This window comes from Falco punctatus (assembly GCF_963210335.1).
Source record: "Falco punctatus genome assembly, chromosome: 5".
Classification (NCBI taxonomy): domain Eukaryota; kingdom Metazoa; phylum Chordata; class Aves; order Falconiformes; family Falconidae; genus Falco; species Falco punctatus.
In genome coordinates this window covers 19506984-19533398 of record NC_137584.1, presented here as the reverse complement: position 1 = coordinate 19533398, position 26415 = coordinate 19506984, and the positions used below count along the sequence as shown (strand labels likewise).

Here is a 26415-nt window from a genome sequence, read left to right as displayed (position 1 = left end):
CAAATACCCAAACTGCAACTTCTGTACGCTCACCATCACATCCTTCCCCGCCCCCCAGACATGACACAAAAGGCGCATGGACTGCATGCAAGAGTACTCAAAATCTTTCAGTTCCTGCACCCCAGGATATATTTGTATTTGTGGTTTACAGTTTTACAACAGCAGACTTGAAAGTTAAACCACCTCTACAAAATTCTGTACAGTATCATAACAGGAGAAAAAAAACCAACAAAAAAGAAACCAAACAAAACAAGAAAGAGCTACTCACTTGGGGTTTACCTTCTCTCCCTTGTCTTGCAGTGTTTGAAGAACTTCTTCACCGCAGAGCAGCAAGCGCACTTTCTTATTCTCATGATCAAATTTTACTAACATATATTCCACCTTGTAAATAATAAAAAAATAAATGGTAATTTTTTGTTCACACACAAACACACTGGCATATAATTTTAAGCCTCAAGTTAAAAAAAAAAAAAGGATGTCAGAATGAAGTTTACCTTTACAGAAGCTTACAAACCATCACTAGCTATGAATGCAGTAAACCATTCTGGAGAAGATGGCTGCAGGCTTATTTAATCTTTAATATAGAATAGAAATTCCTTGAAATCAGCCTTGACATTTCCCCCCCCCCATTTCTAATTGTGAATATTTTGCAAAAAGATTCCTGAATTTGTATCTGTCTCCACATTACCTTTCAGACAAAATATTTAAACCCCTACTACTAGCCACACACATCTCTTTGTCATTCCATGAGTCAGTCTCTGCTGCTGACAACAAACAAACAAACGAGTCACTCTACAAACAAGACATCCATTTACACCCATCGCTTGTTGGAGCTCTTCAAGACTAGCAAGACACCTCATTTACACAACAGAAAGCCCAGGGTCGTTACAGGCAGCATCAGTCCTGCTATTAACACACTCTAGCTCGTGGCACAGCACTGAGGTTTCCATCCCTTCTTGACTCAGCTTTGCAGCCACCTTCTCTTCCCCCCCTGCCCAGCAGCATACCTCACCCATGGACCTCTGTCTCCTTGCCCCTGTCCCTACTCTGGGGTGTGACCCACACTCGATCCAACAAGCCACCACCAGCTGTGCTGCGTCCCAGCACTGGAGAACATTGTTTCTCTAACAGATTAGCTGAAAGCATGAACTGAACCTGGAACATCCTCATGTCAAACTTCCTAACCACCACGCACACTTGCTATCAAAGCTCCTATAAAGGCTTTCAGAACACTACTCAGCATGGCAACCTAACAGCCACTGGACCCTGCAGCCCTTCAATACTTCCTGATACAACCTATTTCCCAACACCTATCTGGCAGGGGGTCCTTTGCATTCTTCTGGGAAAGGTGAAAAGACAAAACAGCCCCCAAGTGCCATGTGTTGCCTACCATGTAAAAGCAGAAGTACGTGGAAATGCATCACAAGGGTACTGGCTTTGAAAACCTCCAACTGAACCAGCAGTGATACGCAGTGTCTTTCGTTGGAGGCTCTCAAATCTCTGCCTCCAAGACTTCCACAGCTCATCTAATACAAACATCAACCTGTAGTTAAAAATTGAGGCGGTAGTTCCACTGCTACGACTCAGAGGTTTTGTGCTGCGCTCCTCAGTTTTGTTTCCTGACACTGCCTAGAGCTGCACCAACCAATACTTACCAAACACCACTGCTCCAGCCCCAGGAATTCAGATTAATGCAAGATGGTGGCACTGAAGCATACCAGCTTACGGCAACCTCTATTTTGTACAGAAGTCTGATGCGCACGGGAAAAGCTTGCCACAACACAGGGAACTTGTGCAGTGTTTTCCACCACGCTGCAAGTGGATCTGTGGGATTCATGTTCTTTGGTTGCTTCAGTGTTCGAGGAAGAGCTATTGCTTGCTACTGTTGACAATATAATCCTCTGCTGGGATTTGTGACTAAATCAAAGCAGCGTTATCCAAGTGTTCGTAATTCTACAGAATCTGATTAGACACAAACTCTGGAGGGATTCATTCAGCTATTAAATATTTCTATATTTTTTTAAGATCAAATTTTAATCCCCTGAAGAAAAATAATACCTAGTTTCTGCACAAGACAATTTCTTTGTGTGGTATATTTTACGGTTTGTGTGTATTATGCCACTATAATCACTTGAGATAACTACAGGCTACAGTCAACCAGAACACACTCCAGCACTAATTTAGTTACTATCTAGTACCAGTCTCTCCAGTGACACTTGACCCGTGATTACTGGCCAGAAAAAAAGGACTTCTCTCATACCTTCCAGTTTCCTACCATGTTCAACATCATCTCCTCCTGCTTTGCAAAAGCATCATCCTCACTCAGACCCAGTCTAAATCAGAGGAGCTGCACAAGGGCACAGTTCTCCAAGTCATACAGACAGATGCATGAATGGACATCAAGCCCGCCACATGCCCAGCCTCCCAACCACACAGCCTGCACGGACAAGCAGCAGAAGGGAGCACAAAGGAACTGCAGCTGCCTTTGAGAGACCCCAAAGCTAAGCATTTGTCCACCGTTACATGAAAATGTTACTGTGATTAGCCTTCTGTTGTAAAGCCCCTCTCCCAACCTAACTGCAATGAGCTGGTGGTGAGAACACCCTACTTCTCTATAAATGTATTACAAGTTTCACAAAAGAAAATAAACCAGAAGCGTAAAGAAAACTTAAGCCAAGAAGGCAGAAGCGAAGAAATCAAAATGTTTCATCATCCAAGTGCAGTTGTGAATATATTGCGCTTATGCATCTAGCTTTAGAAACAACTACTACTCTTGCCTCCAGAAACACTGACTAAATCTTCAAAGCTGTCTTAACACACACAAGATCTGCCATTAATTTTAATGAGAAAAGAAAAAAAACCTTCAGATGGCTGCCAACAATTCCAAGTAACCCACAGAGTATCTTGCCAACAGAGGGACTGACTGAATGGGCATCCTTAAAGAATTTAATTTAAGCTCATCAAAAGATTTAGCCTACAGCTAGAAGGAGAGAAACAAATTCAGAGTTCACACATTTTTTACATTTAACTTCAGCTCATCATTCACAGAGTTCTCAACATGTTTTCTACCCACAATAAAGTTCACAGAACTGCAAACAAGCTAAAAGCATCAGCATGCCTGGCAGAGCTTCAAGGGTCCAAAAGCCAAATATGTGGAGTTTCACCCAGCATCCATAATTCATGATTTTGCCACGCTCTTTACAGAGTTCACTTCTCTCCAATTTTAACTAGGCTCCCTAGCAAACAGCAAAATACATGTCAGGTCACATTACTGATGCAGATGGCTGACAAGCAGCCTCGCTAAGGGACAGCTAGGAAAGGGCACCCTGCCATCGTAAGAAAGGCAGACACATTGCCCTGCGGGTGCTCTCACCCGGCAGCAAACCCTAGGCATCTCCATCCTCCAGGCGGCACGTACTGCAAGGCTGCAGAGGATAAAAGGCGGCCGCCCAGCTTCGCCCTGCAGACAGACACGCTCAGCACTGCTTCAGTGGATGAACCTCTCCAACTAGCCCAGGTCTGTCTGACTCGAAGTGCTGTGGCACCTTACCAGGAGAAGGAAAAACAGTTTGGCCAGAAAGGTTGCAAAGGAAAAGCTGTAAATCCTACGCAACATACAGGGTAAGCCTCAAACAGTGGTTCAAAGTTCAGCGCATTAAAAAAACCAAGTAAATTCTCAGTTAAAGCAACTAATCAGAGTGCAACGGATCTACCCATGAACCAACACAAAGAAAAACTATTCTTTACTGGCTTCCTTCCTCTCAACTACTGACTTGCAACATAGTGTACCTACACAGTACTTTCAAGCCAGCTTCACTCCACCGCTGTATCTTCTGGGGATGGAGTATGCACCATCAGCTTACCAGCAGGACAGCACCCAGAACAGTTTCTCACAGTCAGCTTACCAAGGAAATCTCAGGCTTTTGACAATTCTTTGATGTCGCCTCTATAAATAAGAGCCACAAGTGGGACCTTGAAGCCTCTCAGATGGGGAGGAGCGAAACGACTCTTTGTGCATTAACCAAACAGTTGTGTTGGACTTGCCCCGTGGCCAAGTGAAAGATGGTCATTCTCTGGAAATGGGTATGTCTGAAATTGTATTTGAATGCCTGAGTTATTTGACCATAAGTACACATACTATTATTCTGCAGAAATGACACTACTTAAAAATGAAGAAATATCAGTCAAGCGCCTAGTAGCAATTCTAAGGAACAAGGAGAACTGAAGTTGATGCACGTCCCACATAGTATCACCGTGCAAATACTTAACAGTGGTCTGTTTTCCAACATCAAAATGCCTCCTCACATACTCACCATCATACCAAGTATGCTGGGAACAAAACCTATCTAATAGTTGAGAGTAAAGCCTCTGCTCTAGAGTTCATGTTAAAATCCCTTTTAAGGTATTTGCCACAAGGTATTTCTGCATTTGAAAACACAGGCAAGCATAAAGCCTGGACTTTGGTAAACTCAGAAGTAAGGTGCTGAGAAGATTATAAAATAGAAGAAAATAGTTTAAGAAGAATGATCTGAAGAGAAGCTTTTTTGAAAGGAAAGCAGTGCAAGCCTGTATGCTCTCTACCTGTGAAGAAGTTCCCTGCATTTGCCTTTCACCATGCTCCTGATCATCCATCCGAGCTGTGGATACCCTATCTCTGGAAGTGTTCAATATCAGGTTGGATGGGACTTCAAGCAACCTGATCTAGTGGAAGATGTCCTTGCCCACAGCTGGGGGGGTTGACTAGATGACCTTTAAGGTCCCTTCCAACCCAACCAATTCTGTGATTCTATAAAAGCATGATCACAGGTTACTCATAGACCACTGCTTGTTCCTCAAGGACAATCTTATTGACTGCTTCTTTCTCCTTCCACCAGCCAACTATTGCCACATGTATTTGGAGTAACTGTTAGTGGTGGTCTCATACATACCTTCCCTCGGGCCTGGAGCTTTAAGAGAAATAGGAATTTTTTCCTAAACACCTGATGAGGTCTCATAGCTTCTGTTTACTATTACTAAAAGCAACTACAACATAACAATCATTTTCATGCAGTATGCCTCATATATCTATGTATACAGTAGAAAATAAAATCAAGGTAAATATTCTTCAAGAGCGTCAAAGAAACAAAACCCCTTTCACTAGTTATTAAGCTCCATTATGGGGGTGGGGGAAGTAGTTCCCCCATATATTTATTGGTCAGTTAACGCATCATTAACATACCGTGTAACATTAAAATAGCAGTCTAAAGGAGAACAAAGCTTTAATGATCTGATTGTTCATTAAAGAACCTTTGCCATAAGTTTTCAGTGTTAAGATGGAAAAAGCAGATTTTTCCAGAGCTACACCTACTTCTGATGAATGTAGAGCGTAATACTCAATTTTTTTTTTTAAACACAGTTATTTTCTCACCACTGCTATGATAAAACATGGAGCCACAGTAATAACCAGCAGGTAATGTACCTTTAATGAAAGGCTTACTGGTCCACAAAGGTTAGCCTAAGCCCTGAGGGAGCAAATTTCAGAAGAAAACAAGTCTGGAAATGCCACGGAGGCTCATTACCCTGTTTCTAGCCAGTAAGCCCCCAAACCACGCGCCGGCACGAGGCAGAGCACTTCGCTTATGAGATTACCATGGGTGTTCTCTGCCACAGAAAACATTTCAAAAATCTGCCATGAACAGCAGAACCAAGATTCAAATGTATTTCCCAAAATGCTTAAATCAAGCAGATTGGAAGCGGCCAATCCAATGAACAAGCACTGTCTGCAGCTCCATACAACACTGACTCGCAGACTGCTCCAAAACCAAAACACAACTAATGCTTTGTATTACACTGGTAATAAGCAAAAAACGACGAACTTCTACACCACATTAAAGATGATCGCAGATAAAGAAAACGAAGAGGATGCAGGGGCTCTCATCTCAGTCAACACAGCCAGCCCCAGTGAAGTGCTCTTGCCTGTTCCCCCTCCCGCTTGCTGACAGCAGGGCTGCAGATCTTCTGCTGGTGATACAAGGTGACTAGAGGATGTCCTGTGCTGCACACACCACAAACCAGGAAACTGGGTTATTTAAAACTAAAACCTAGATATTATAACCATTTGCACACTTCTGAAGAACAACTTGCGGTCCATTGCAGAACAAACTGTCTCTTCTTTACTGTACTATGTAACACCTGAGGTTAATATGATATAGAAAGACTCGGCCAATGTTAATTTTAAATTTCTGCAGCAAAGACAACTTTAAGACACTCACTTATGAATTCTTAGGTTTCAGACAGAAAAAGCCAAGGATTTTTTGGCGCAGTTATATTTTCTACTCCACACAAGCTAGATGTGTTTATGGACTAGGAAAAGACCATTTATTCAACTGTGAAACAAGATGCTGCAAACTTCTAAGTTGTCACTTGCATCAGAAAGCAAGAAGAAAAAAACCAAACAAACCAAATAAGCAACATCAACAATTTTTTTTCCTGTACTCATCCTTCTGAGTCACCCTTTCTCATACTGTTAACTAAAATACGGTGTCTGCATAGCAAGAAGAGGAAGTCCTGTGGCAAAACAGGAATTAGAACAGACAATGCCATGACAAGACCACAGCAATTCACTTAACATCCACAGAGGAAGTTCTCTGTGAACAGAGTAATTCTTAGCAGAAATATACAAACAGCAGACAACTTAAGCTTCTCTTAAGATCCGAGAGTGGGAAGGAAGAAATCAATGTTTACTATGGGGGCTGGTCACTGTTTGTGAAAAAACTCAACTTGTTCAAAGAAGAAAAAAGAAAAGGCCCCGCAAACTCCACCTCCCCTCCATACTGGTTTCCATGAATTGCAAAATTAGCTATTGAAAAATTATCTTACTATATAAAACTACCGCGAGTCCTACACTGTCACATGCTTATAGCATCCAGCGGCAAAGCTCACAGATAGGTCAGTGGTGCCACACTACAACTTACACATATCACCCAGCCATGGAAGAACTGAGCAGGAGGGAGCTGAAGCAACGTAATTGGTCACTGGGGAGGTTAACACATCACACACATTTTGAGAGCTAGAAGATTTGGATGTAATTCAGTTTAGGCTTTCCCTGACGTGAGGATTACAGCCAGGCAGAAAAAGTAGTTTCATGACCATCAGACAAAGCAATCAGCACGGAATACATAAATATGGAGACTCTTCAAGGGCACCCATCATCTTCAAGTCAAGATTTAAGGAGTTATATTTGCATATATTAGTGTACTCATTTTAGAGGTTGCATATATACACTCAAGACTGTCAAGCAACATGAGCTGATACATTAACGTTATACCTTTAGATCCTGCCCCAGAAATGCCACTATGATAAATACCAGGTGCAGCTACAAAACATCTTAAGGAAGCACTATCTATTTGTAAACAAATAACGCCACTGTCTCTTTGTTTAGCCAAATAAAGCTCAGAGAGAGAGGCTGAACAAGCACACACGATAACCAAACCATGCACGAGTGCTGCTTCCCCCCACGCGGCAAGCAGGCGAATACATTGATTAAGACAGCTCCCATTCAGATGCATCCACACATGCTGCGTTTGGCAAGGGGCCATCATGAGGAATTTCTGCATGAAAGAAATTCAAAAACACATTCTGTTCGGGGAATTTCGCTGGGGAAGGAGGAGGCTAAAAGTGATTGTCTTAAAATGACAAGAGCTCAAATGTAAAAAACAATTTCGTAAGGCTTCAGGCTACGTTAGCTTTACTCTAAGCACAAGATGCCCAGGAAAAGCTTTAAAACAAAGTTCTGCACACCAATATGCTGCAGCAGTTTGTACAAAGTGAGAATGCGAAATCACCATAATATTGATGATGAATCCGTATAATGACTTGACTGAATTTTTTTAGAAGAAGTTCTATTATTGTCAGCCAGGAAAATACGAGTATTTTTTGTGATTGTTTTGTTTACAACATATACAATAAAAAGCTAGTTAGGGAGTTTCAGATGAACATTAAAGAAATCCCATGAGTCACCTGGCAATTATCTAAGTGGTTTGGGTAGAGGGATGTACATCTGGCAGCACATGGAATTTAAAGAAACCATAATCAATTGTCTATTCTTGTTGTCCATGTAAGTGTCTATCTCTGCCTCAAAGCTATCATGTAGCATCTTGTTCCACAGGACATCTAGGCTTTGTAAAGTAATTATCCTAAAAGGACATCTGCTGTTTTTCTGTTACATCAGGTTAGTGAAATTTTTTGTAAACTGAGAACACCACCTTTACCGTACAATGTGATGCTCTCTGAACCTACTGCATCTTTGCCCTGGTTTCAGCTGGGACCAAGTTAATTTTCTTCTTAGCAGCTGGTGCAGTGCTGTGTTTTGGATTTGGTGTGAGAACAATGTTGACAGCACATGGATGGTTTTGGTTGTTGCTTGGGAATGTTTATACTAAGTCAAGGACTTTTCAGTTTCTTGGGCCCTGCCAATAAGAGGGCTGGAGGGGCACGGGAAACTCTGAGAGGACACGCTGGGACAGCTGACCCAAACCAGCCAAAGGGGTATTCCTTAGCATGGGATGTCATGCTGAGAACATAAGCTGGGGAGAAAAGGAGGAGGAGGGGAATGTTCAGACTGATGGAGTTTGTCTTTCCAAGGAACCGTTAACACGTGCTGGAGCCCTGCTTTCCTGGGGATGGCTGAACACCTGCCTGCCGGTGGGAATTAGTGAATTAATTTCTTGCTTTGCTTACATGTGCAGCTTTTGCTTTAGCTACTAAAATTGTCTTAATCTTAACCCATGAGTTTTCTCAATTTCACTCTTTCAATTCTTTCCCCCATCCCAAGGGGGGAGTGAGCCAGCGGCTGCATGAGGCTTAGTTGCCAGCTGGGGTCAAACCACAACATTCTTTTATCAGTTACAGTCCTTCCTTACCTCTATTTGAACATCTGCGTGCACGTGTGTGTCTCTCACCAAGCCTCACTGTTCTAGCGAAGAGATGACCAAAACTTCAGCTGTGTATTTTAGGGACAGTAGCGATACTTGTTTTATGCAGCTCATGAGCTGGACTCACTGGTATTAAAAAATGCCCTAGACTTTGTTCCTGATTTTAAATGGGTGACAGACAAAAAATAGACTCAAACCATGTGCAACTGAACCCAAATCCATTTCTTTAAGATGTACCAATTATTTTACCAGTCTCAAGTTCTGCAGACTGTAATGCAACATCACCAATCATATAATTTACACATTGCTACTGCCCTGAAAAAAAACCAAAAACATACAGGCTGTAAACAGCAGCAAGACATCAGTGCAATAGCTAGATCCCTGGGAAGAATCATGCAAAAGGAAAAGCAGCTTTTTTCACAGCCCAGCTTTTCATTAGGAAAAAGAAGAAAGTTTTAAAGAGTCATGCATCTCCTAATCAGAAGCAACACCTTTGGGCCATTCTGGTAAGAAACCTCTGGGCTCCCTTCCTGCAGCATCTGAGAAGCGCTGCTTCACTTCTGCTGAGCAGCAGAAGTTCACTTCAGTTCTCATTTAACTTATTTACAAGGTATAATTTAAAAAAAAAATGGATAAAGAGGGGAATGAATCAGAAGTACAGAAGATGGACCAAAAAAAGGTTAAAAGAGACTGAGAAAGAAATAACAGGCACAAGAAAAACCCCACAGATTTAAGTTGGGAAGGAAGACCTCAATTTGCAAGCACTGCAGTGGCACATTTTTCGCGCTGTCTCATACAATTAATTATCAAACCTATTTTCAAGACCTCCAAATTTCACTTCAAATTTTCCATGAAGAAAACAACTTTCTAAAAGCTGAAGATGCTTATTGTGCGCTCTCTCCCAATACTGACAGGAACAAGACTCATACACAAAGGGTCATTATGCCCAGTTTCACTAAACAAAGCTGGGCAGGTCAAGTTGCCTTTTCATTCATACATACTTTCAAATAAAACTGCCATGTTTTGCCCATGCTTGCTTTCTACGCTCCTCCTCCTGGGCGGATCTCTCTCCAGCACACCTTTCTTGATATTTGCATATGCTGAAGCAGCTCCTCCTTACTGTGTCGTTTTTTTGCCCTGTCAATTTTCCTTTTCCAACTTTTCTTGCTTATATCGTTTCTTCCCAATCCAGATAGGTCTCCAGCCTGGAGAACAACCAACCTGTCCCATTTAGCAGCAATACAGACCTCAGAAGTATACATTCATATACATATGTATGAAAGCATACATATAGGTAGTTATGTGTGAAGTGCCGTGATTCATACACTTGTGTGCACGCTCTGCACAAAGCAATGGCAGTGGGCCTAGCCAAGGGTCAGCCATTCCATTTGTCTGATCCAAGTATCCACTTTAAGCTGCAAACTGAAATTTAAGCAACATCTGTCAGCTAGAGGAATGCAATCAGCAGACAAGAGGCACTAAACAGCACAGAAAGCTGGTAATGCACTGGCACAGAAGAGAGCTTTTGGGGACAAAAGCTGGGAAGCAGCACAATAGGCTTTGCCTTACTCTCAAAAACCCTTTGAGCTCTTCTGGTACCACTAACATCTACCAAGCCGCACAAACCGTTTCATGTAGTACCTCTACTAATTCTACTGGAGTTTTAAAACACGGTACGGAAAAGTTGCTGGGTTTTGTATCTGCTGCACAAAAAACTAATAAACCTAACAACCACTGCTCTGCAAGCCCAAAGATAAACATACATTGCTGGATGGGAAAGGAAGAAGAAAACATAAGGACACTATGAGACCGTACCGGTTAGTGAGACAGGGTCTCAGCAGCAGATCTAATTGTTGCCCAGTTTCTGTGGGCATTAAGGATAACGAGGGGTTTTGATGAGGGATAATGAGGTAGTTCAGTGTTTTGTATCTTCAAAGTCAGGAGAAGTCAAGCATAAACAGGGAGGCCAACTGTCAGTTTTAAATGAGGCAGAAGGATGACTAAGAGGCAAAGAACCTTTACCTGCAAATGCAGGTTCAAAAAGACTTTTAGAAGGATTTTGTGTGTGTATGTGTGCACGTTAAGTAAGTCTTATTCTCTGTTCTACTCACATTTGTGGGCCTTTTTCTTCCATTGCAAAGTCTTCATGGTTGTGGAAAATGGAGTAAAATAGAACTGGCCCAGAGACAATATTCTTGGTTCTACTAACCCCACAAGCAAGAATATAGCCGGTTTTTCAAGAGGTAGCTGAACCAGTGTTTTGACTTTGCCAGCTCTTTACTCAGGGAAGGATGAGAGCAGTAGGGAATGCCACCCTACAATGCCAGTTGTGATGCTGCCTTGCTTCCTTCAAAACAAATGCCACCATCCCGCTTCATTAGCACTTAGCCTCAACACTTTTGTCTGGCACCCAAGAAACAGAAAGCGTACAACAATTCCCCACACTTTCATTCCCTGAATGAAAGGCCAACAGGGGATGGAGTCCCTAGGAGGTTACAAGCACCCCAAAAGGACCACCACAACTCTATAATGAGTTAGAACACACACTGTGAAGCAGACTCCTGTTGACAATAGATCCAAAGCAAAGGCTGGTTCTATACTCATGAGGAAACACAGGATTTCTTTTCACAATAGCATTAGCTAGATGGGGACTATCTTTAAAGTATTCCTGTCTGCCCTGAAAGACAAACTCAGTATGCGCTAAAAAAGTTGGTTTCTTCCTCGTTGGCATTTCTTAAAAACAAGTAAAAAAAAAATACATCTTTCAGCAAACATGGTCTCAGAAACATCTCTTGAATACAAGTAATTCTGTTTATTCTGATTTCATCTCTACCATTATGAGAGTGCTGTCATCTTCATTCTTGATTTCTATCTTCAAGAGGTTTTTAAAACAATAAAACACCCTCAGGCTATGACTTTATACATGAAGGTCAAAGCATACAAAAGGCTTTTTATGAAAACTGCCCAACTAGTCAGTTGATTCATCTAAGCTGCATGTAAACGTGGCGCCACTTTCTAATAACTAGGTATCTGAGAGGAAAAACAGAAAGCAAATTTACTGCTTTCCCTATTAGTCTACCTAAAGCACAGCTAAAGTAAGTTAGGAAGACAGCATGTTTTTGTGTTTGCACAACAAGAGCAGACTGGCAACAAGTATGTGGTACATTAACACGCTCCTAAATGCTATTACATAAAAAAATAATTGCATAATACAGTAGAATAAAGATGTTGCCACACATGAGTTTATTACCATTTGCTAAAATCACAGATAGATGTCAAATTGGCTTACCTGACCTCTGAATGTTCACAAGCATTTCAAATACAGCCCTTACCGCCTTACCAGAATCATAGCTGTAATCCTTCTCTTAAATTCTGCCTCATACCACACTGGACATGACAGAAGAAAACTGTGATCTCCTTAAACATAACACACCATCATCTATCAAGCAAAAAAACCCGCAACTTTCTTCAGCACAGACCCCATGCCAAAGGAAGAACGAGGGTCCTGGGGTGCAGTCTCATCATACAGCTAAACTTACAGAGTCACTAAGTGCTAGTGCTGCAGGGACTGGTTCCATTTGCCCCTTTCTGCCACAAGCTCCTGCTACTTCCCTCACATTAGGCAGAATTTATTGAATCTCGCAATGGAATAGTGGAAGCTCTGCTGAGAAAACAAACCACCCTAGAAAACTGAACAGGAGAAGCAGCAGCAGAACTGCTGGCTTAACTTCTTGAACTCACTTAGTCAGTAACAATGCAAGGAAGGCAGAAGAAACAGGAGCCTAGAGCAAGGGGAGGGAAGCTGAACCAGCTCACAAGCAGATCAGTGTTCTGTCTTACAAAACCACATCCCGAGAAAGCAAGGACAACCAAAATATAGCACCCATTGAAAACCAAGTACCCCATTTTAAAGATTAATGAGAAAACCCTCAAGCTAAGTGTCAGAGGAATAAGGAGACACTGTATTCCTGAACTTAAGACTGTGAGGCTCTTCTGTCAGTGTAACTTCAGTCATACAGGAGATGTAGGAACACAGAGATGTCAGACAGGAACGGTTATAAGTATATTTAAATTTCCTGAGTCCACGCCACTCTGGCTGTCAAACCCTGCAGTGTAGGCTAGACATGCTGGGAGCATCATTCCCTTCACTGGGCAGACTGTAGCAGCCAAGCTCCCACTCACTGCCCTTGAAAGCTGCTGGGGCACTCCAATGCTTGCCTTGCTCAATTATGTGAAGTACAACAGCAATTCCTTAAAAGCAGGTCTTGAAGAGACAAGGTCTCTCTAGGCGCACAAGGGGAACAGCATTCTCCTCTGGCAAAGGGCATCTGTGAGCTGCTACTGTTACCACCTGGATAAAAGTTTTCTCATAAATGCCTCTGCCATTCACCAAGGAAATGAAGCACGAGGCAGAGGTGCGACGGTCAAGCCCCCACACTGCTCGCTTCCGACTTCCCTGCAGTCACATCACAGGCACCTGCAGGTGAGAAACACCGGACCAGACCACCACTACGATCAAAGACGGCTTCTAGTGCGTGTGAAGCTGCTCCCTGCCTCCAGGGAAAGCTGGGACCCTCAGGAAATCCTACTGATGGATACAGGAGGGAGCCTCTGCTCCTCGCAGAGTGCTGCCAGTCTGGGACAGAATTCAGCGCCAGTCTGTGCGCCAAGGCACCTCAGACCTACGGATAAAGTTACGGTCCTCGGGCACAAAGCACCTGTAGCCGGCGCAGCCCTCCTCGCCCTCGGCCGGCTGACGCGGTGCAGCGCAAGGCCGGCGGGTCCCCTTGCCCTGGGGCCAGCCAGGGCCCCGCAGGGGCTGGTGCGCAGCGGGGGGCAGCGGCCGCCGAGCCCACCCGCCCCTCCAGCCCCCGCTCCCGCCCCAGAAGAGGCCCCGAGCCGCCGGCACTACCTGGCGCTCAGACGGGCAGGTGCTTCCACCGGACCTCGCAGCCGAGGGAACAAAAACCCAGGGGCACGGGCACCGGAACGCACCGGCCAAGCGAGGGCCGGCTCAGGCGGACCTACAGATGCCTGACGGAAGCACCGACACTTATTTTAGCCTTTAAAAACCACAAGGTAATACCGGGGCAACCGTGCTGCGCAACGCGGGCGGCGGGCGAGCGAGAGCGTGTGCGGGGGGAACAAAACCCCTCCGGCAGCCGCAGCGCCCCCCGCCCGCTGAGCAGCCGGACCCGCTCCCGGGCAGGGGCAGGGCCCGGGCCGCACCGGGGCGGCGCAGGGCGGTGCCCGCCCCGCCGCCGCCGCACCTGCGCCCGGGTGGCGGAGGCCGCGGCAGGCCGTGCCGTGCCGGTCCGGTCCGCGCCGCGCCGGGGTCTCACCTCGTCGCCCCACTTGAGGACGTCCTTGTGGCGGTCGCGCAGGGCGCGGTAGATGTGGAGGAACTGGATGATGCCGTGCTTCCGCACGTGCTCCGCGTGCCGCCGCGTCTCCTCCCAGCTCAGCGGCGAGCCCTGCGAGAGCAGCCCCATGCCGGCCCGCGGCGGAGCGGAGCGGCGGCGCCGGGAAGAGGAGGGCGGCGGAGCGGAGCCTGCGCGGCGCGGGGTGCGCTCTGCGCCGCGGCGGCGGCGGCGGCAGGAACCGAGCCCGGCGCCACACGTGACGGTGGCGCGCGTCAGGCCGTGACTCAGCACTTTCCGCCGGCGGGCCCCGCCCCCGGCCGGCGCGCGCCCCGGGCGGGCTGAGGCGCTGCGCGCGGGCGGCGCGGCCCCGGCTCGGCGGCGTGTGGCGGCGGCTCGTGCCCCGCGCTCAGGGCGGCCCCGGGAGCCGGCGGGCAGGGAAGCGCCTCAGGGACAGCAAACGCCGGGGAAAGCGCGGCTCCGGCAGCGCGCCTGTGCGTGGCCGCCGCTGCCCCGTTGCTTCCCTGGAGCGGGCCCCAAACGCGGGGGAGGAGGCGGCCCTTTCCTGCGGAAGGCCTGCTGAAATGGCGGCGGGGAGCGCCCTGCCCGGCCCCGAGGGCGGCCGGCGCCGCGGGCTGGGCGCGGGAGCGGAGGGGCGGCACGCAGCGTCCGCTGGCGTGGCGCTGGCCTGCGGGAAGGGGCCCTTGCGCGGCAACGGCGTGACTGAAAGAAGTGCCCAAATAAAGGTCCTAACACGTGGACCGTGGCCTGGAAGCCACCGTGTATTTACAACAGATCAGAGCACACATCGCAAATAAATGGGGTGCCCATAGATGCTCGGAGTGGGTGGCGGAGACCCTCGGGCCTCCCCAGGCACAGCAGCTCGGGATCTACGGCCCATATCCTGCTGTGCCGAGAAAAAGGCCCAGCTAAGGAAGGTGCTGAAAGGGAGTTCTGTTAGCTGGGAGCTGACCTGGTGGGAATTGGAACAGCGTTCATCTCGGGAAAGAGGAAGGAGGAACATGCCACTGTGTGCATTTCACATTTGATAAAAAATGGAAGGAAGCCCACTGGTGCTACTTAAAATGTTTACTAAATGAAGAGGCACAAATAAGGAACTGAACATTAACATGAAGAGAAATGCTCTCACTTAAACTGAAAGTCATTATGCCTGGACACTCATTTTCGTTATATTCACAGAGCTCTTTCATCGTAGGACTCAGGATAAGCGTGGCTGGTATGCAGTAGGATTGCATAGCTAAGGGTTTGAGAATTAGTAAAATATTTATATTGTGGTATAGCCCACTAATGGATGAACTGTATTATTGGATGTTTCATTAACTGAATGACTATACTGACAAGAACTGCTTGATTGTCTTTATTCCAGGATATATCCTCAAGGATAGGATGAGCTCCCAACACATTAAAATAATAAATCTAAAATACATTCGTGGAAAACATCAAATATTCAAGTAAAACCACTCAAGAGTAAAGTGGTTTATATCTTGGTTATGTTTTTAATGACCTAAGTTTGTACACAAAGGGCAACATTCACAGAACAAGAACAAGCAGTGACCGTTATAATTAAAATTACAAACATTTGATTTATAATGTGCTGGTTTTAGGGGCTCATGACTTATTTAAAACTCATGGTTTTGGCTGAAATTTTAATGGCTGATCTAATTGAAAGCAATACTGGTTTTGGTGCTGCTGTAGATCTAGAGAAGGCTTATTGGGTTAGTTTGAGGGAGAAGAAAACAATCTTTTAGTTGAAAAAATCCTACAGCCTTTTTCATTTTTGAAAAATCAGGAGGTCAAAAAATCTCATGCTTCAAACAGGAGTCTGTTGAGGCATATCCCTCACACAAAGACAGAGTTGTACTTTATTTCAGATCTGAGAGGACAAAGGGACTTCATGCACTGCCCTGCATATTTGAGGGCAGTTGCACCAAAGATCAAGATTCAGCATTTGTGCCATCATGCTGCCACCCAGCTTTAAATTTTTCACAACTTTAAGTTTGAGCTGGAGCACCTGAGGAGCCCCAGCAATGATAAATGTGGCCAAGTAGCACCTAATGGCTTTCCTGCCAGCTGTGTTAGCCCCTTTCTTCTCTGGGGGCAGTCAACCCTGGTTTTGGAGCAAACATTTTGTCAGAGCAAAATTAATACTGTCATCTTGTGGCTCTGGGCAGACCTGTCTGCGTTATCTAGGATCTGTGCTCCCAGTTCACTTGGCTGATAGTGAGAGCACTGTGTTGCTGAGAGACTTTTTCTGAGAGTTGTGTATTTGGTATGATTCCAGCTGCTTTGGGTATGCTGCTGTGTATAATTAACTGTAAACATTTCTAGCAACATACACAAAATTTCCAAACTAAGATCAGCTTTATTATAATGCAGGCTATTACCCAGTCCATACTTTTCAGCTGACCACTAATGCTACGCTTTGACCTGAGATTCAAGAGCACATTTTCAGTGTCTGTCTTTCTCCATGTTTAAAGTCAGCTCATTTTTGTGTTTTTTCAGTGCCATTATCTGCTCTGTTTCCAATCCTGTGTGCTGAGTCTTATCAACTGTAGAGCTAGTACTTTGTTTATAACAGCAATCCAAGATATTTTCCTTCTGCACTGGTAAACTGTTAAAATAATAAACTCTGCTTTCACACATTGTAGTCTTTAGCATAACAGTGTGATGTCAGGTCTATTTATGAGGTGTTTACTGCCTTCAAGTGAAGCCTTTTTCCCTTCAGTTCTAATGTATGTGTTCTGCCAGTGCAGAGCTATCTATAGTCTTTTACCTTTGCAGGGTACCGTAGCACAGAGGAGGAGTGTAAGTGTTCATTGGTGCATCACATAAAATATGACTTCAAGACAAACCAACATTGTATAATATCTACCTACATGTATAATGTTGTATAGTTATTTCTAGTACAGGTAGTATCATGTGCTTCCAGTATATTTAATATGAAAAAAAGCTTCTTTAAATGTACAGGCAGTACTTTGGATGACGTTATTAGTTTAGCTCTGTACCAGTATCCCCAGCCCCAAGACTTGACTAGTTTCTCTGGACAGACCAAAGGAAAATATTCTGGATTAAACTTGGGGGAAAAAAAGTTTGCTAGAAAAGCATTTTCTGGAGAAGAAATATCTCCCTGTGAAAAACATCCTTTGCCTGAAATTACCAACATGGAACTTACGTAAGAGTAGACTTAGGCCAAATTCCCCTTAAACCCTCCCTTTGCTCCAACAGGTTCTGTCTTACGAGTAGGCCACATTATTATTTCCTTATCTCTTGAATAGTGGCTTTTCAGCGCCAGGTAGGGACTGTTCCCCATTCCTGAAACAGTATCCACTGGTCACAGAGCAAATTAGCTTTTATTTGGGAAATGTGACCAGGGAGTGTGACTTTAGCACATTTTCAATCTTTTAGGGTTTGGGTTGTTTTGTTCTGTTTTTTAAACTTTGTGTTCAGTTGAAGCAATTAGAATAATTGTTCTAATTAAATTAACCAAATAACAGCTTTTGGTTTTCATTCTCCTCCTTGCACTGTTTTAGAACAGAAGCTTAATGGAGAAGCCTTGCCTTGTATGAAAAGGAACACAACTGGTCTTCATCAAGTTGTAAAAAGGAAACATAGTTTATTTTTTACAGAGAAGGAAAAATTGTTTCCACGTGAGATTCAGCTATTTCTTGACACCAGTGTTGATGCAGTGTGACAATACCCAGAAACGTCTGTGCCAGGAAACACAAATATTTTAAGAAATAAAGATGTACTGAAGTTACAAAATCATAGGAGATATTACTGATTCTTGCATTGAAAACCATTAGCAAGCTATCAGCTTTTAGAATTTAGATGAACATCAGTAGGGACCTGGAAATACTTTACAGTTGGAATAGTCGAGGGAAAAGGCCCATGTACTTTTAAGTTGGAGACAGTAAGTTGGTAGGAGCAGAATGTATGACATAGCACCTGCAACAGTGAGGAGCTGCCCTTAAGGTTCACATGTTCCTGCTTTCCTCCACAGAGGATAACTCACTTCATGTTTTCTGTATCTGCAAAGCTATTCAAATCAGCTGCCACTAAATCTAAATAGAGTAGCTTGGCACTTTGGGAATATACCCTCGGGGAGAGATGGAAGATGTGTAGACTCAAGGGTGAAACCACTCCTACAGAATCCTTTCTTTTACTGACTGTCATTAGAAGGAATAAGTCAAAAGTAGATGTCTTGTGATGAGGCTCCTATTACAGAGAAAAAGGAAAGGTTTGTTTTTCTTCATGAATCACCTGCAAGATTTTTTAAGGCAGCATTGTTCGAGGTGATTGTGGAGCTGACATTGCTGAATGTTGTGTTATTCTCTGAACAAAATCAAAAGACTTCAGATGGAACAATTCACTTTCAAAGTTTTGGAACGGTATGCTTGGTAGAAAAAAAGATAATTGCCTTTTTTTTTTTGATAAAACTTTTATGTTTCCAGGTCTATAATTTATGATGTGCACCTGTGTCCAGGATAATTGACTCAGGTGAGCAGCACATGCGGTAACTGCTTCCATCTGAGCAAGGAGGCCTCTAGGCATTTCCTGAGGCACTGGAAGAGCTCTGTGCTCTGGTAATTACTTCTTGATGCAGAAAGTCTTGCTGACTAGCAACTTGGGTTAAATATTCTCTTTGGGAGGAGAGGGGAGTTGTGATACTGAAAAGATGCAAGGACCTTCTGAAGGATCTTCAACTGAAGGTCTTTCTGCTCTAAAGTGAAGAAGATTACCAATGGTGGCTTATTCCAGTCCTCTCCGACCTAACTTCTCAATTAGCTTATACTGTTTTGACTTCTTAGTATTGCTTTAAAACTTCTTTTGCTTGCTGTCACCTGATGTGTGGAAATGACTGCAGTAGGATTAAGCGCTATCGTGAGTCTGGTGTGCTTCTTGGGTTTTTTAATGGGATTTCTCATTCATACAGTTCACCTTGAGGGTTGGAGTTTTTTACTTCAGTAAGGATAAATTGTGCATTTCAGTCTCTAAAGTATTATGTGTTTATGTCAAAATTGAAAACCATTACATGGTTTTCACAATTGTGGTCTGTATGGTCTGTAATAGCATCTGCCTTTTGCACAGAACTTGAATTTCTAGCATTTTAGTAGCCCACGTATTCTTTTGCTGTGATTTTCATGATACATGATTATGGTGCCTTGATTGAATCTGGCATATCAATCATATCATGAATGCTGCTGGTGGTAATAGCAGAGGTTGTAGTGTGTGAGTTACTCTGTGTGCAAATTGCAGAGTAGTCTAGCATGGTGGCTGATGCCTGTTTCATCCTGTTCCCCTTTTCTCCTGTCACTATCTGTTCCCTTGGAGATGCCCTCTTCTACCAATTTACCTCTTACTGTGTCCTGATCTCTCCTAAAGAGGATCTTCTTTGGTGATGCCTACAAGATACAAAGTACTCCCAAAGAAAGTAAGAACTTCCAAATAATATCCCAGTTTATCTTTTTTCCAGTATCTTCGAAGCTGGAGAGTCTATATTATAGGATTAGCTTTATATTCATTTCCACACGCTGACCTAATTGTTTTTTTTTTAGTAGATAAGAACTGTGTAATATAAAATAAAAGAGTATCAGGTGTTCAATCACAAAGCAGGAGACCGACTGCCTCCTCATCCTCTCTGCATACCAAGTAGTTTTCTTTAACACATCATTTCATTCATTGTGAGTACCAGAAGCAGTAAAATTCCCTTTTTAGGCATAAGATGGGAGAAACAATAGAGGCACTACCTGAAACGGGGGCTGTGTGCAAAGTCCTTCCAAAGACTTTGTTGATGGCTAAGCTTTACAAAGGACGGAATGTGGACATGTGTGCAGCTTAACAAAGCCACTGAATTCCTTGGTTATTTCGATCCCCACCGCAGACAGGAGTGTAGGTCTGTGCACTTTTCTTGCACTGAAAGGATACACCAAAAAGTCCTAACTCCATCTTCAACTTCTCCTGAAGAAAACCCACAACCTCCCAAATATTAGTTGCATGTTAGTTGGAGCATTCAAAAGTTAGTTGAAAAGCAGAATAAATAAATCATATTTTTCTCTTTAGCAACTGTCTTATCTTTCTTGCCATACACAAACTGTAGCATATATTTTTTTATAGTGACAAATTTTGCAGCTAAGAGTAAAGTACTGATCCATAGTGGAAAAAAAGCAGAATTCCTAAGTAAGATGTATTAGTAGAAGCTCTTACCTCTGTTTTAACACCAACTTTCAGCTAGAAGTGTTTTCCAGATCAAGAAATAAAAGCAGAGCCAGTGAGATGCTTTACCATGTATACCCCAGGCCACCGAGGGGCAGAGGACCTGTAGCACCATGCTGTGCTCCTGCTGTGGGACGGGTCAGGGCAGGTGTCCTGGACTCTCTGGTCCCATTTGGAGACATGTTCCTCCTAGGCAGCAACCTAGAGCAACAAGCTTTTCCCATCCTGGGAGCAGTTTGATGGATCCTTATGCCCTGCCTGAGAAAGCAGATGTCTGAAAGGTGTGCAGGTACCAAATATGAATCTCTGATTCTTCCATACATGCATGCATTCAGTCAGGTCTAGCTCAAGATACTAAACTGCCACAGTATTAAATCTGCAAATCTGGAGATACCACAAATTTCCCAAGACAGGATCTGTGGGTGTCCCCTGCCCCTCATCCATTGTGTATTGGTTTATTGCCTGGCAGCCTTTTGCGTGTTGCAGTTTTGTCTCCTTTTATGACTCAATATTGTTACTGTGGTTTAAGTAATGACGGATTGATTCCTGGTGGGAGTAGTTGATATTTACAAGATCACTCATTCTGCAAGGTTTTGGTCATGTATGAACCAGATGGGAATAATCCTCTTGCATTTTAAATGGGCATACATACAGGTGTTTGTATCTTAGAAAAAACAGCAGCAGGAAATAACTTAACCTTCAGGAAGAAAATGAGATAGCAGAATAGGATTTGATAAGGTAAGCATTTTTCGGAAGCTACAGTGAAAGCTTTCCAAGCCCCTAGATAAGTCCAGAGCCTCAAAAAATGATCTGACTTGAACACTTAATCTTCCTGTCAATTTGAAGCAGGGATGGTCACAAAACCATAAATTTTCTTCTATTGATTTTTGTCCAAAGTTCCAGACAGTAGATCAGTCTCGAGAACTGCACCTAGTTAAAGAGACTGAGGCAGTCAGCAAATACCCTTTGGTATTTTAATAACCAGGGCATACTTTTCCTTAAAGGCTAACCTACTCTTCACACAGCAAGAAATATAATAGCTTACAGGCTTTTATATAATAGTACTATTTAGCAATGGTCATTATAAAACTACTGAAAAGCAACCTCAGACCTCTGTTGAGTGCCATACCTTAGTTCCTCTGACTTTTGATAGCTAGTGGAGGCTAATCTGTTTGCAGGCATAATATTACACCAAAGTATTTTTTTCAGGAACATGGTGAAAAAACAGGATGCATTACGTAGCAGGAGTGGAGAAAATAGGCCACTAATAATCACACACTGAATAATCTCCAAAGATCAGTTATGCCTTCCTTAATTGCAAGTTTATCTCCAAATCTGTAATTATAGAGTACTTTCACCTCATCTACTTAATAATGTACATTGTATGTAAGCTACTTTCTACTGAAAACTTGAAAATTATTGGAAATGCATTCTTGTCTCTCTGATGAAATTGGTGGTTTGCTGATTTTCTGAAGGGTTTAGACAGAGATGAGTGCCAAATCAAAATAGTAAGAAGAAATCTTGAAAAAGGAGGACATCAAGAGAGAAACTCAGTATTTGCTATAATATATTCTTTGTAGGTAACTGGTATCACCATTCATACCTCCCAAGTGTTTCCACCAGACAAGTACCTCTCAGGGTTTCTTTTCCAGAAGCAAGTTAGAAATATTTTGGAGATTGCATTTCAAAAACAAGTCAAACCGAAGATACTGAAAATGCTTCTTGTGAAATTTCTCTAAGTGAACTAATTGATACAATTTTAGATGTTGGCCTAGTACTTAGAGTTATAGCACTTCTAGTATGTTATTGTTATTTACAGCACCTCAGAGGAACTGGCAAGTGCTCTATTGTACAGGTAGACAAGCTGAGGAGCAGAGATGTTGAGCTGCTTTGGATGGGATCTAGGATGCTTAATTATAAGTAGCTAGAGTAACTATTGCTTGCCTTGCCTGTAGGCCCCCAGCTCTAGTGGCTGATCCAGATATCTTTGAGTAAAAGCCTCAGTTTCCCATAAGGTCTGCCATGAAATGACTGGGTAAGAAAGAGTAGTGACAACCCGTCTGGACGCTGGCAGTGGAGGGTGGCAAGCCTGCCTGTGAGGAGAAGGAGCCTGTGGGATGCAGGGCACACAGCTTCCATCCATGCCGTGCCCTGCTGCCATACCTTCCAGCAGGGACCTCCAGGCAGTGAATTCGGCAGTGGCTCAGCAGACACAGATTCTCATCCTGCTCTCTCTGTTCCCCTCTGCTTGCATCTGCATAGCTAACAGGAGCCAGGAACTGGTTAGTGGTATCCCTGCCCTATGCCATCCTTTAAGACTCAAGAAACTGCATCCTTGGTGGGCTGTAACTCAGAAAGGAGGTAAAGACAGAAGCACCAGTGACTGGGAAGTGCAAGGGAGAGCACTAGGTCAAAGAGGACTGTTGAAAAGTCAGGGCTACTGAGGGACCTGTGGTTCTAAGCTGTATATTCCCTGGCAAACCCCTGGCATGAGACTCAGAGAGGGCTGGTGAGCTACTCATCTCCCTGTGCAGAAGGTCAGAGGAGCAGGTACATGAAGTGTGTGCTGTGTCCTTACCCCTTCTCAGATTTTCTCCCTTGGGAGGGTGGACAAACCATATTCTTCTGATCATTCATCAGCTGATTCTAAAGCTATGATCATAAGATATGATGGAGATATGCAAAAAACTTTTAAAATAGGGCTAAGCCTTCATGTAATCAAGTCTGTGTTTATAACTTTGCTTTGCACAAGGTTCATGTTTCAGTTATGTTCCCTGTTTCAGCTCAGGCTCTGTAATATATATGCCTTTCAGGTGGTGTTCAGGAAGATTTTTCACTTAAAACAGGAAGAAATAGTTAAAGTTGAGCAGGTGAGGTAAGAGTTGGAACCCAAACCATACTTTTCATTACTAAATCCCTCAAGGCTCCATTGTTCTAGTATTTGAGGTTTATAGGAAATAACTGCCTGGTTTCTCTCCTGTGCCTGTAAATGATTATATGCCTCATATTTCTAACCCTGGCTAATACTGCCAGTAACAGTAATACAGCCTCCATGTGGTAACCCAGTTGTTCGCATCTGTCGCTTCTTTAATCTTTGTCCAAATCCCCATTTCTGCCAAAGAATGCATCAGGCACCAAGATAAGACCAGGGAAAACGTAACCCTTGCCCCAAATAACTTGTAATGTACTGTAATGTTTTATCACAAGCACTGTACTTTACACAGTTGTGTAAAAAAGCAACCATTGACCTGCCAAACTCGCAGTGCTCCCAGCTGTGGTGCCGACACCATGATTCCCGGGTTTTGCCTGTGGGATTAGCTGCTGCTAACTGGTTCTTTCCAAAACTAGGCTTGTAGAATAGCAGTGCTGCCGGCAGGATTTGTCCCCACACAGATCCGTGCATGGTGGAAAGGGGCAGAGAAGGCTGCAGGGTTTGCTCAGCGCAGGCTTTTCTGGTCATATAGCAGCAGAGCTAGAAGGAAGAACGGCAGATACAGCCGAAAGACTCCATGCTCAGAGTACTTCAGTCTAGTGCTAGTTATTTTCTTCTTGGGCTTTGATACGGCAATAATGGTCCCTTATAACCTCCCTTTTAGTATATGCATTTGTGCAGGTTTTGGTCATATGGATCATCCCATGAGAAACCTTTGATCTTTTCCAGTTTCTCATGACTCCAGTTCCACCAGTCTGCTCTAATCTTCCTTTTCGTAAGAGCTGTTTAATTCTGTGGCACTCCACCAAGAAAGGACTTTAAATCATGAACCAGTGTTCAAAATTCCAAGTAGAAACCTGTTTATTACTATATGTAACAGAAGATTACATTTATTAATAAGCCTAAGCATGTTCCAGGCATCTCAAGAGTAAAAGGTACTGTTAGCTATCTCAGCAAGTACTAGTGAAGCTGAAATCCCAATTTGCAAATAGACCAACTATATTAAAAAAGGAAATGTTGGCCTTCCATTGGGTAGTTCAGGTATTCAAATTATTTTGCATGCCACTTACATCTTTCTTTGGCAGCTTGTGTTCCTGGACAGAGCTTCAGGTCCTAAAGCCTGGGGGAATATGAGCTCAACAGCTCTGCTTTCTCCTTGTGAGAAAGTGTTGTGTGAGGGACGGCTCTGCTGGCTGCTACACACACTGTGTAAACACTACTGTTGTATGTAGCCATGGACCATGGGCTGCAGGGTCTTCAGTGGTGTTACCACACTGTTGTAGAAAGCAAGACGTGGTCCTAGATGACCAAGGAGGTTCTGTGGAGGTGAGGGCCAGATTCTCAAAGACAAAGACGCTACAACTAGAAAGACATGCACAGCTCTCAAGGGATAGCTGTGTGCTTTGGAAACACTTCAGCAGATGATACTTTACATTTTAGGCCTCTAAACACATTTAATATCTGGCCTCCAAGACAGTTTTCTCTTGGAGTTCTTTAAGTTCACCATATATCACATTATTGCTCAATCCTCTGAGCTGGGCCATATAATTACTGACAGACTGCAGATGGCTGTTAAGACAAGTCTACAGGGTACATAACAAAGAATTAAAGTGTCTGCAGTGAAGCTGCCACAAGTGAAGTTACATGTTTGGGCTTGAGATGGTCTAACAGCTCATTTCCACATAAAGAAGTTCTGTGCTCTTCTCCCTGTCATCCTCCCTTGGCCCTCCTCCCCTCACGTGTACTGGCTTGTGCTTTCTGACCCTGCACCAAGGCAATTCAATTTACTGGAATCAAGAAGAATATTAAATTGGAAAAAAGGTGAATCATTTGTGATGGCACATGGAGTTGACTCAAAGCATGAATGTACTGAAGAGCACCAAAACTAATGCAAAGGATGGGATAGAACTGTATGACTGGGTCTGGGTCTAGGGAAAGGAAGAGGAGGAAAAGGAAGCAAGATCTTTGTAGCAGTGGCGAGCTGGCTAATTGTGGTAAAGTGCCACTACCCCTGAGTACGAAGCGACCACGTTCTGTTCATGCAGTCCATCTTCAGCATCATTCTGTGTATACATGTTATTTTTATTTGTCATTCTGGATTTGTCTTTCACAGAGTGGGTATACGTGGATAAAGCTGGGACTGCAACATGACAAATTAGCTAGTGAGACAGCAGCAATGAGGATTTGCTCTGAGGGAAGATGGTCAATAAAATATGCATAACTTGTAAGCCCGTCTCTCAGCTCCCTCCAAAAGATAACTGCAATCTTTCTTGTCATCTCCATAGGACCTAGGTAGGCTTCCTTTCTCAATTTTTTTTTGTTTTGGTTTGGTTTTTTGGTTTTTTTTTTTGTTTAGCTGGGGTTTTTCATATCACAGATTCTGGAAACAGATCATCTTTTCATCTTGTTCTCAGAAATCTGTAAACTATGCAGCTAGACAGCAAATAAATAAATGGTAATGGAATGTACTGCCCATGAAAGATTTAACATTATTCAGTTGGAGGAAAAGAAGGAAAGCTAATGATTGGCAGCAACTAATAATCACTCCAGTGTTTCAGAGTTTTTGCAGATTAATTCAAGACATTTTCTGTTTCTGTTGAGGTCAAAGACAATATTTCCATTGGCTGCAGTTGGAGCAGTTTTAATCTCTTAAGTTTCGAACACTCCTGTTCTTCAATCTAAAATAATAAAGTACAATATTATTTCAAAACTGGGTTAGTTATCTGATGTGTGGATTCATCATTCATTTTAACACTTATCTGACTGTTGCCTCATTCTTCTGCTGAGGTTAGTTTAAAAAAAAAGGCATCTCCCAAGCAATCCTCCCTTGAAAGGTCATCTAAGGCTTTCATTTCTAATTTTTAAGCTCTGTGGGAAGTACAGCCTCAGCCCTATTAAAAACAAAATACAGCAAGAACAACCCATGTGCTTCATGCAACAATGTTTTGGGGTGACTCACTGTTGCCTTTGGCACCCT

The 26415-nt window shown here is 43.6% G+C and overlaps 2 protein-coding genes across 5 annotated transcripts in view; both read right to left on the bottom strand.

Annotated features, from left to right (window-relative positions):
* GCLC (glutamate-cysteine ligase catalytic subunit) overlaps positions 1 to 14551 on the bottom strand; it is a 36218-nt gene extending 21667 nt beyond the window's left edge. For both annotated transcript variants that reach the window (XM_080388690.1, XM_080388691.1), the window contains exons 1-2: positions 14255 to 14551; positions 269 to 381 (exon numbers count right to left, since the gene is read on the bottom strand). In XM_080388690.1, the coding sequence (XP_080244816.1) occupies positions 269 to 381; positions 14255 to 14404 (263 nt within the window). In that variant the 5' untranslated portion in view covers positions 14405 to 14551. The remainder of the gene's footprint in view (positions 1 to 268; positions 382 to 14254) is intronic.
* Positions 14552 to 14685: 134 nt separating this feature from the next.
* Positions 14686 to 26415, bottom strand: part of KLHL31 (kelch like family member 31) — a 47715-nt gene continuing 35985 nt past the window's right edge. For all 3 annotated transcript variants that reach the window (XM_080388693.1, XM_080388692.1, XM_080388694.1), the window contains one exon: positions 14686 to 26415. This exon is cut by the window's right edge and continues 24373 nt beyond it. The gene's annotated coding sequence lies outside the window, so the exon portion shown is untranslated.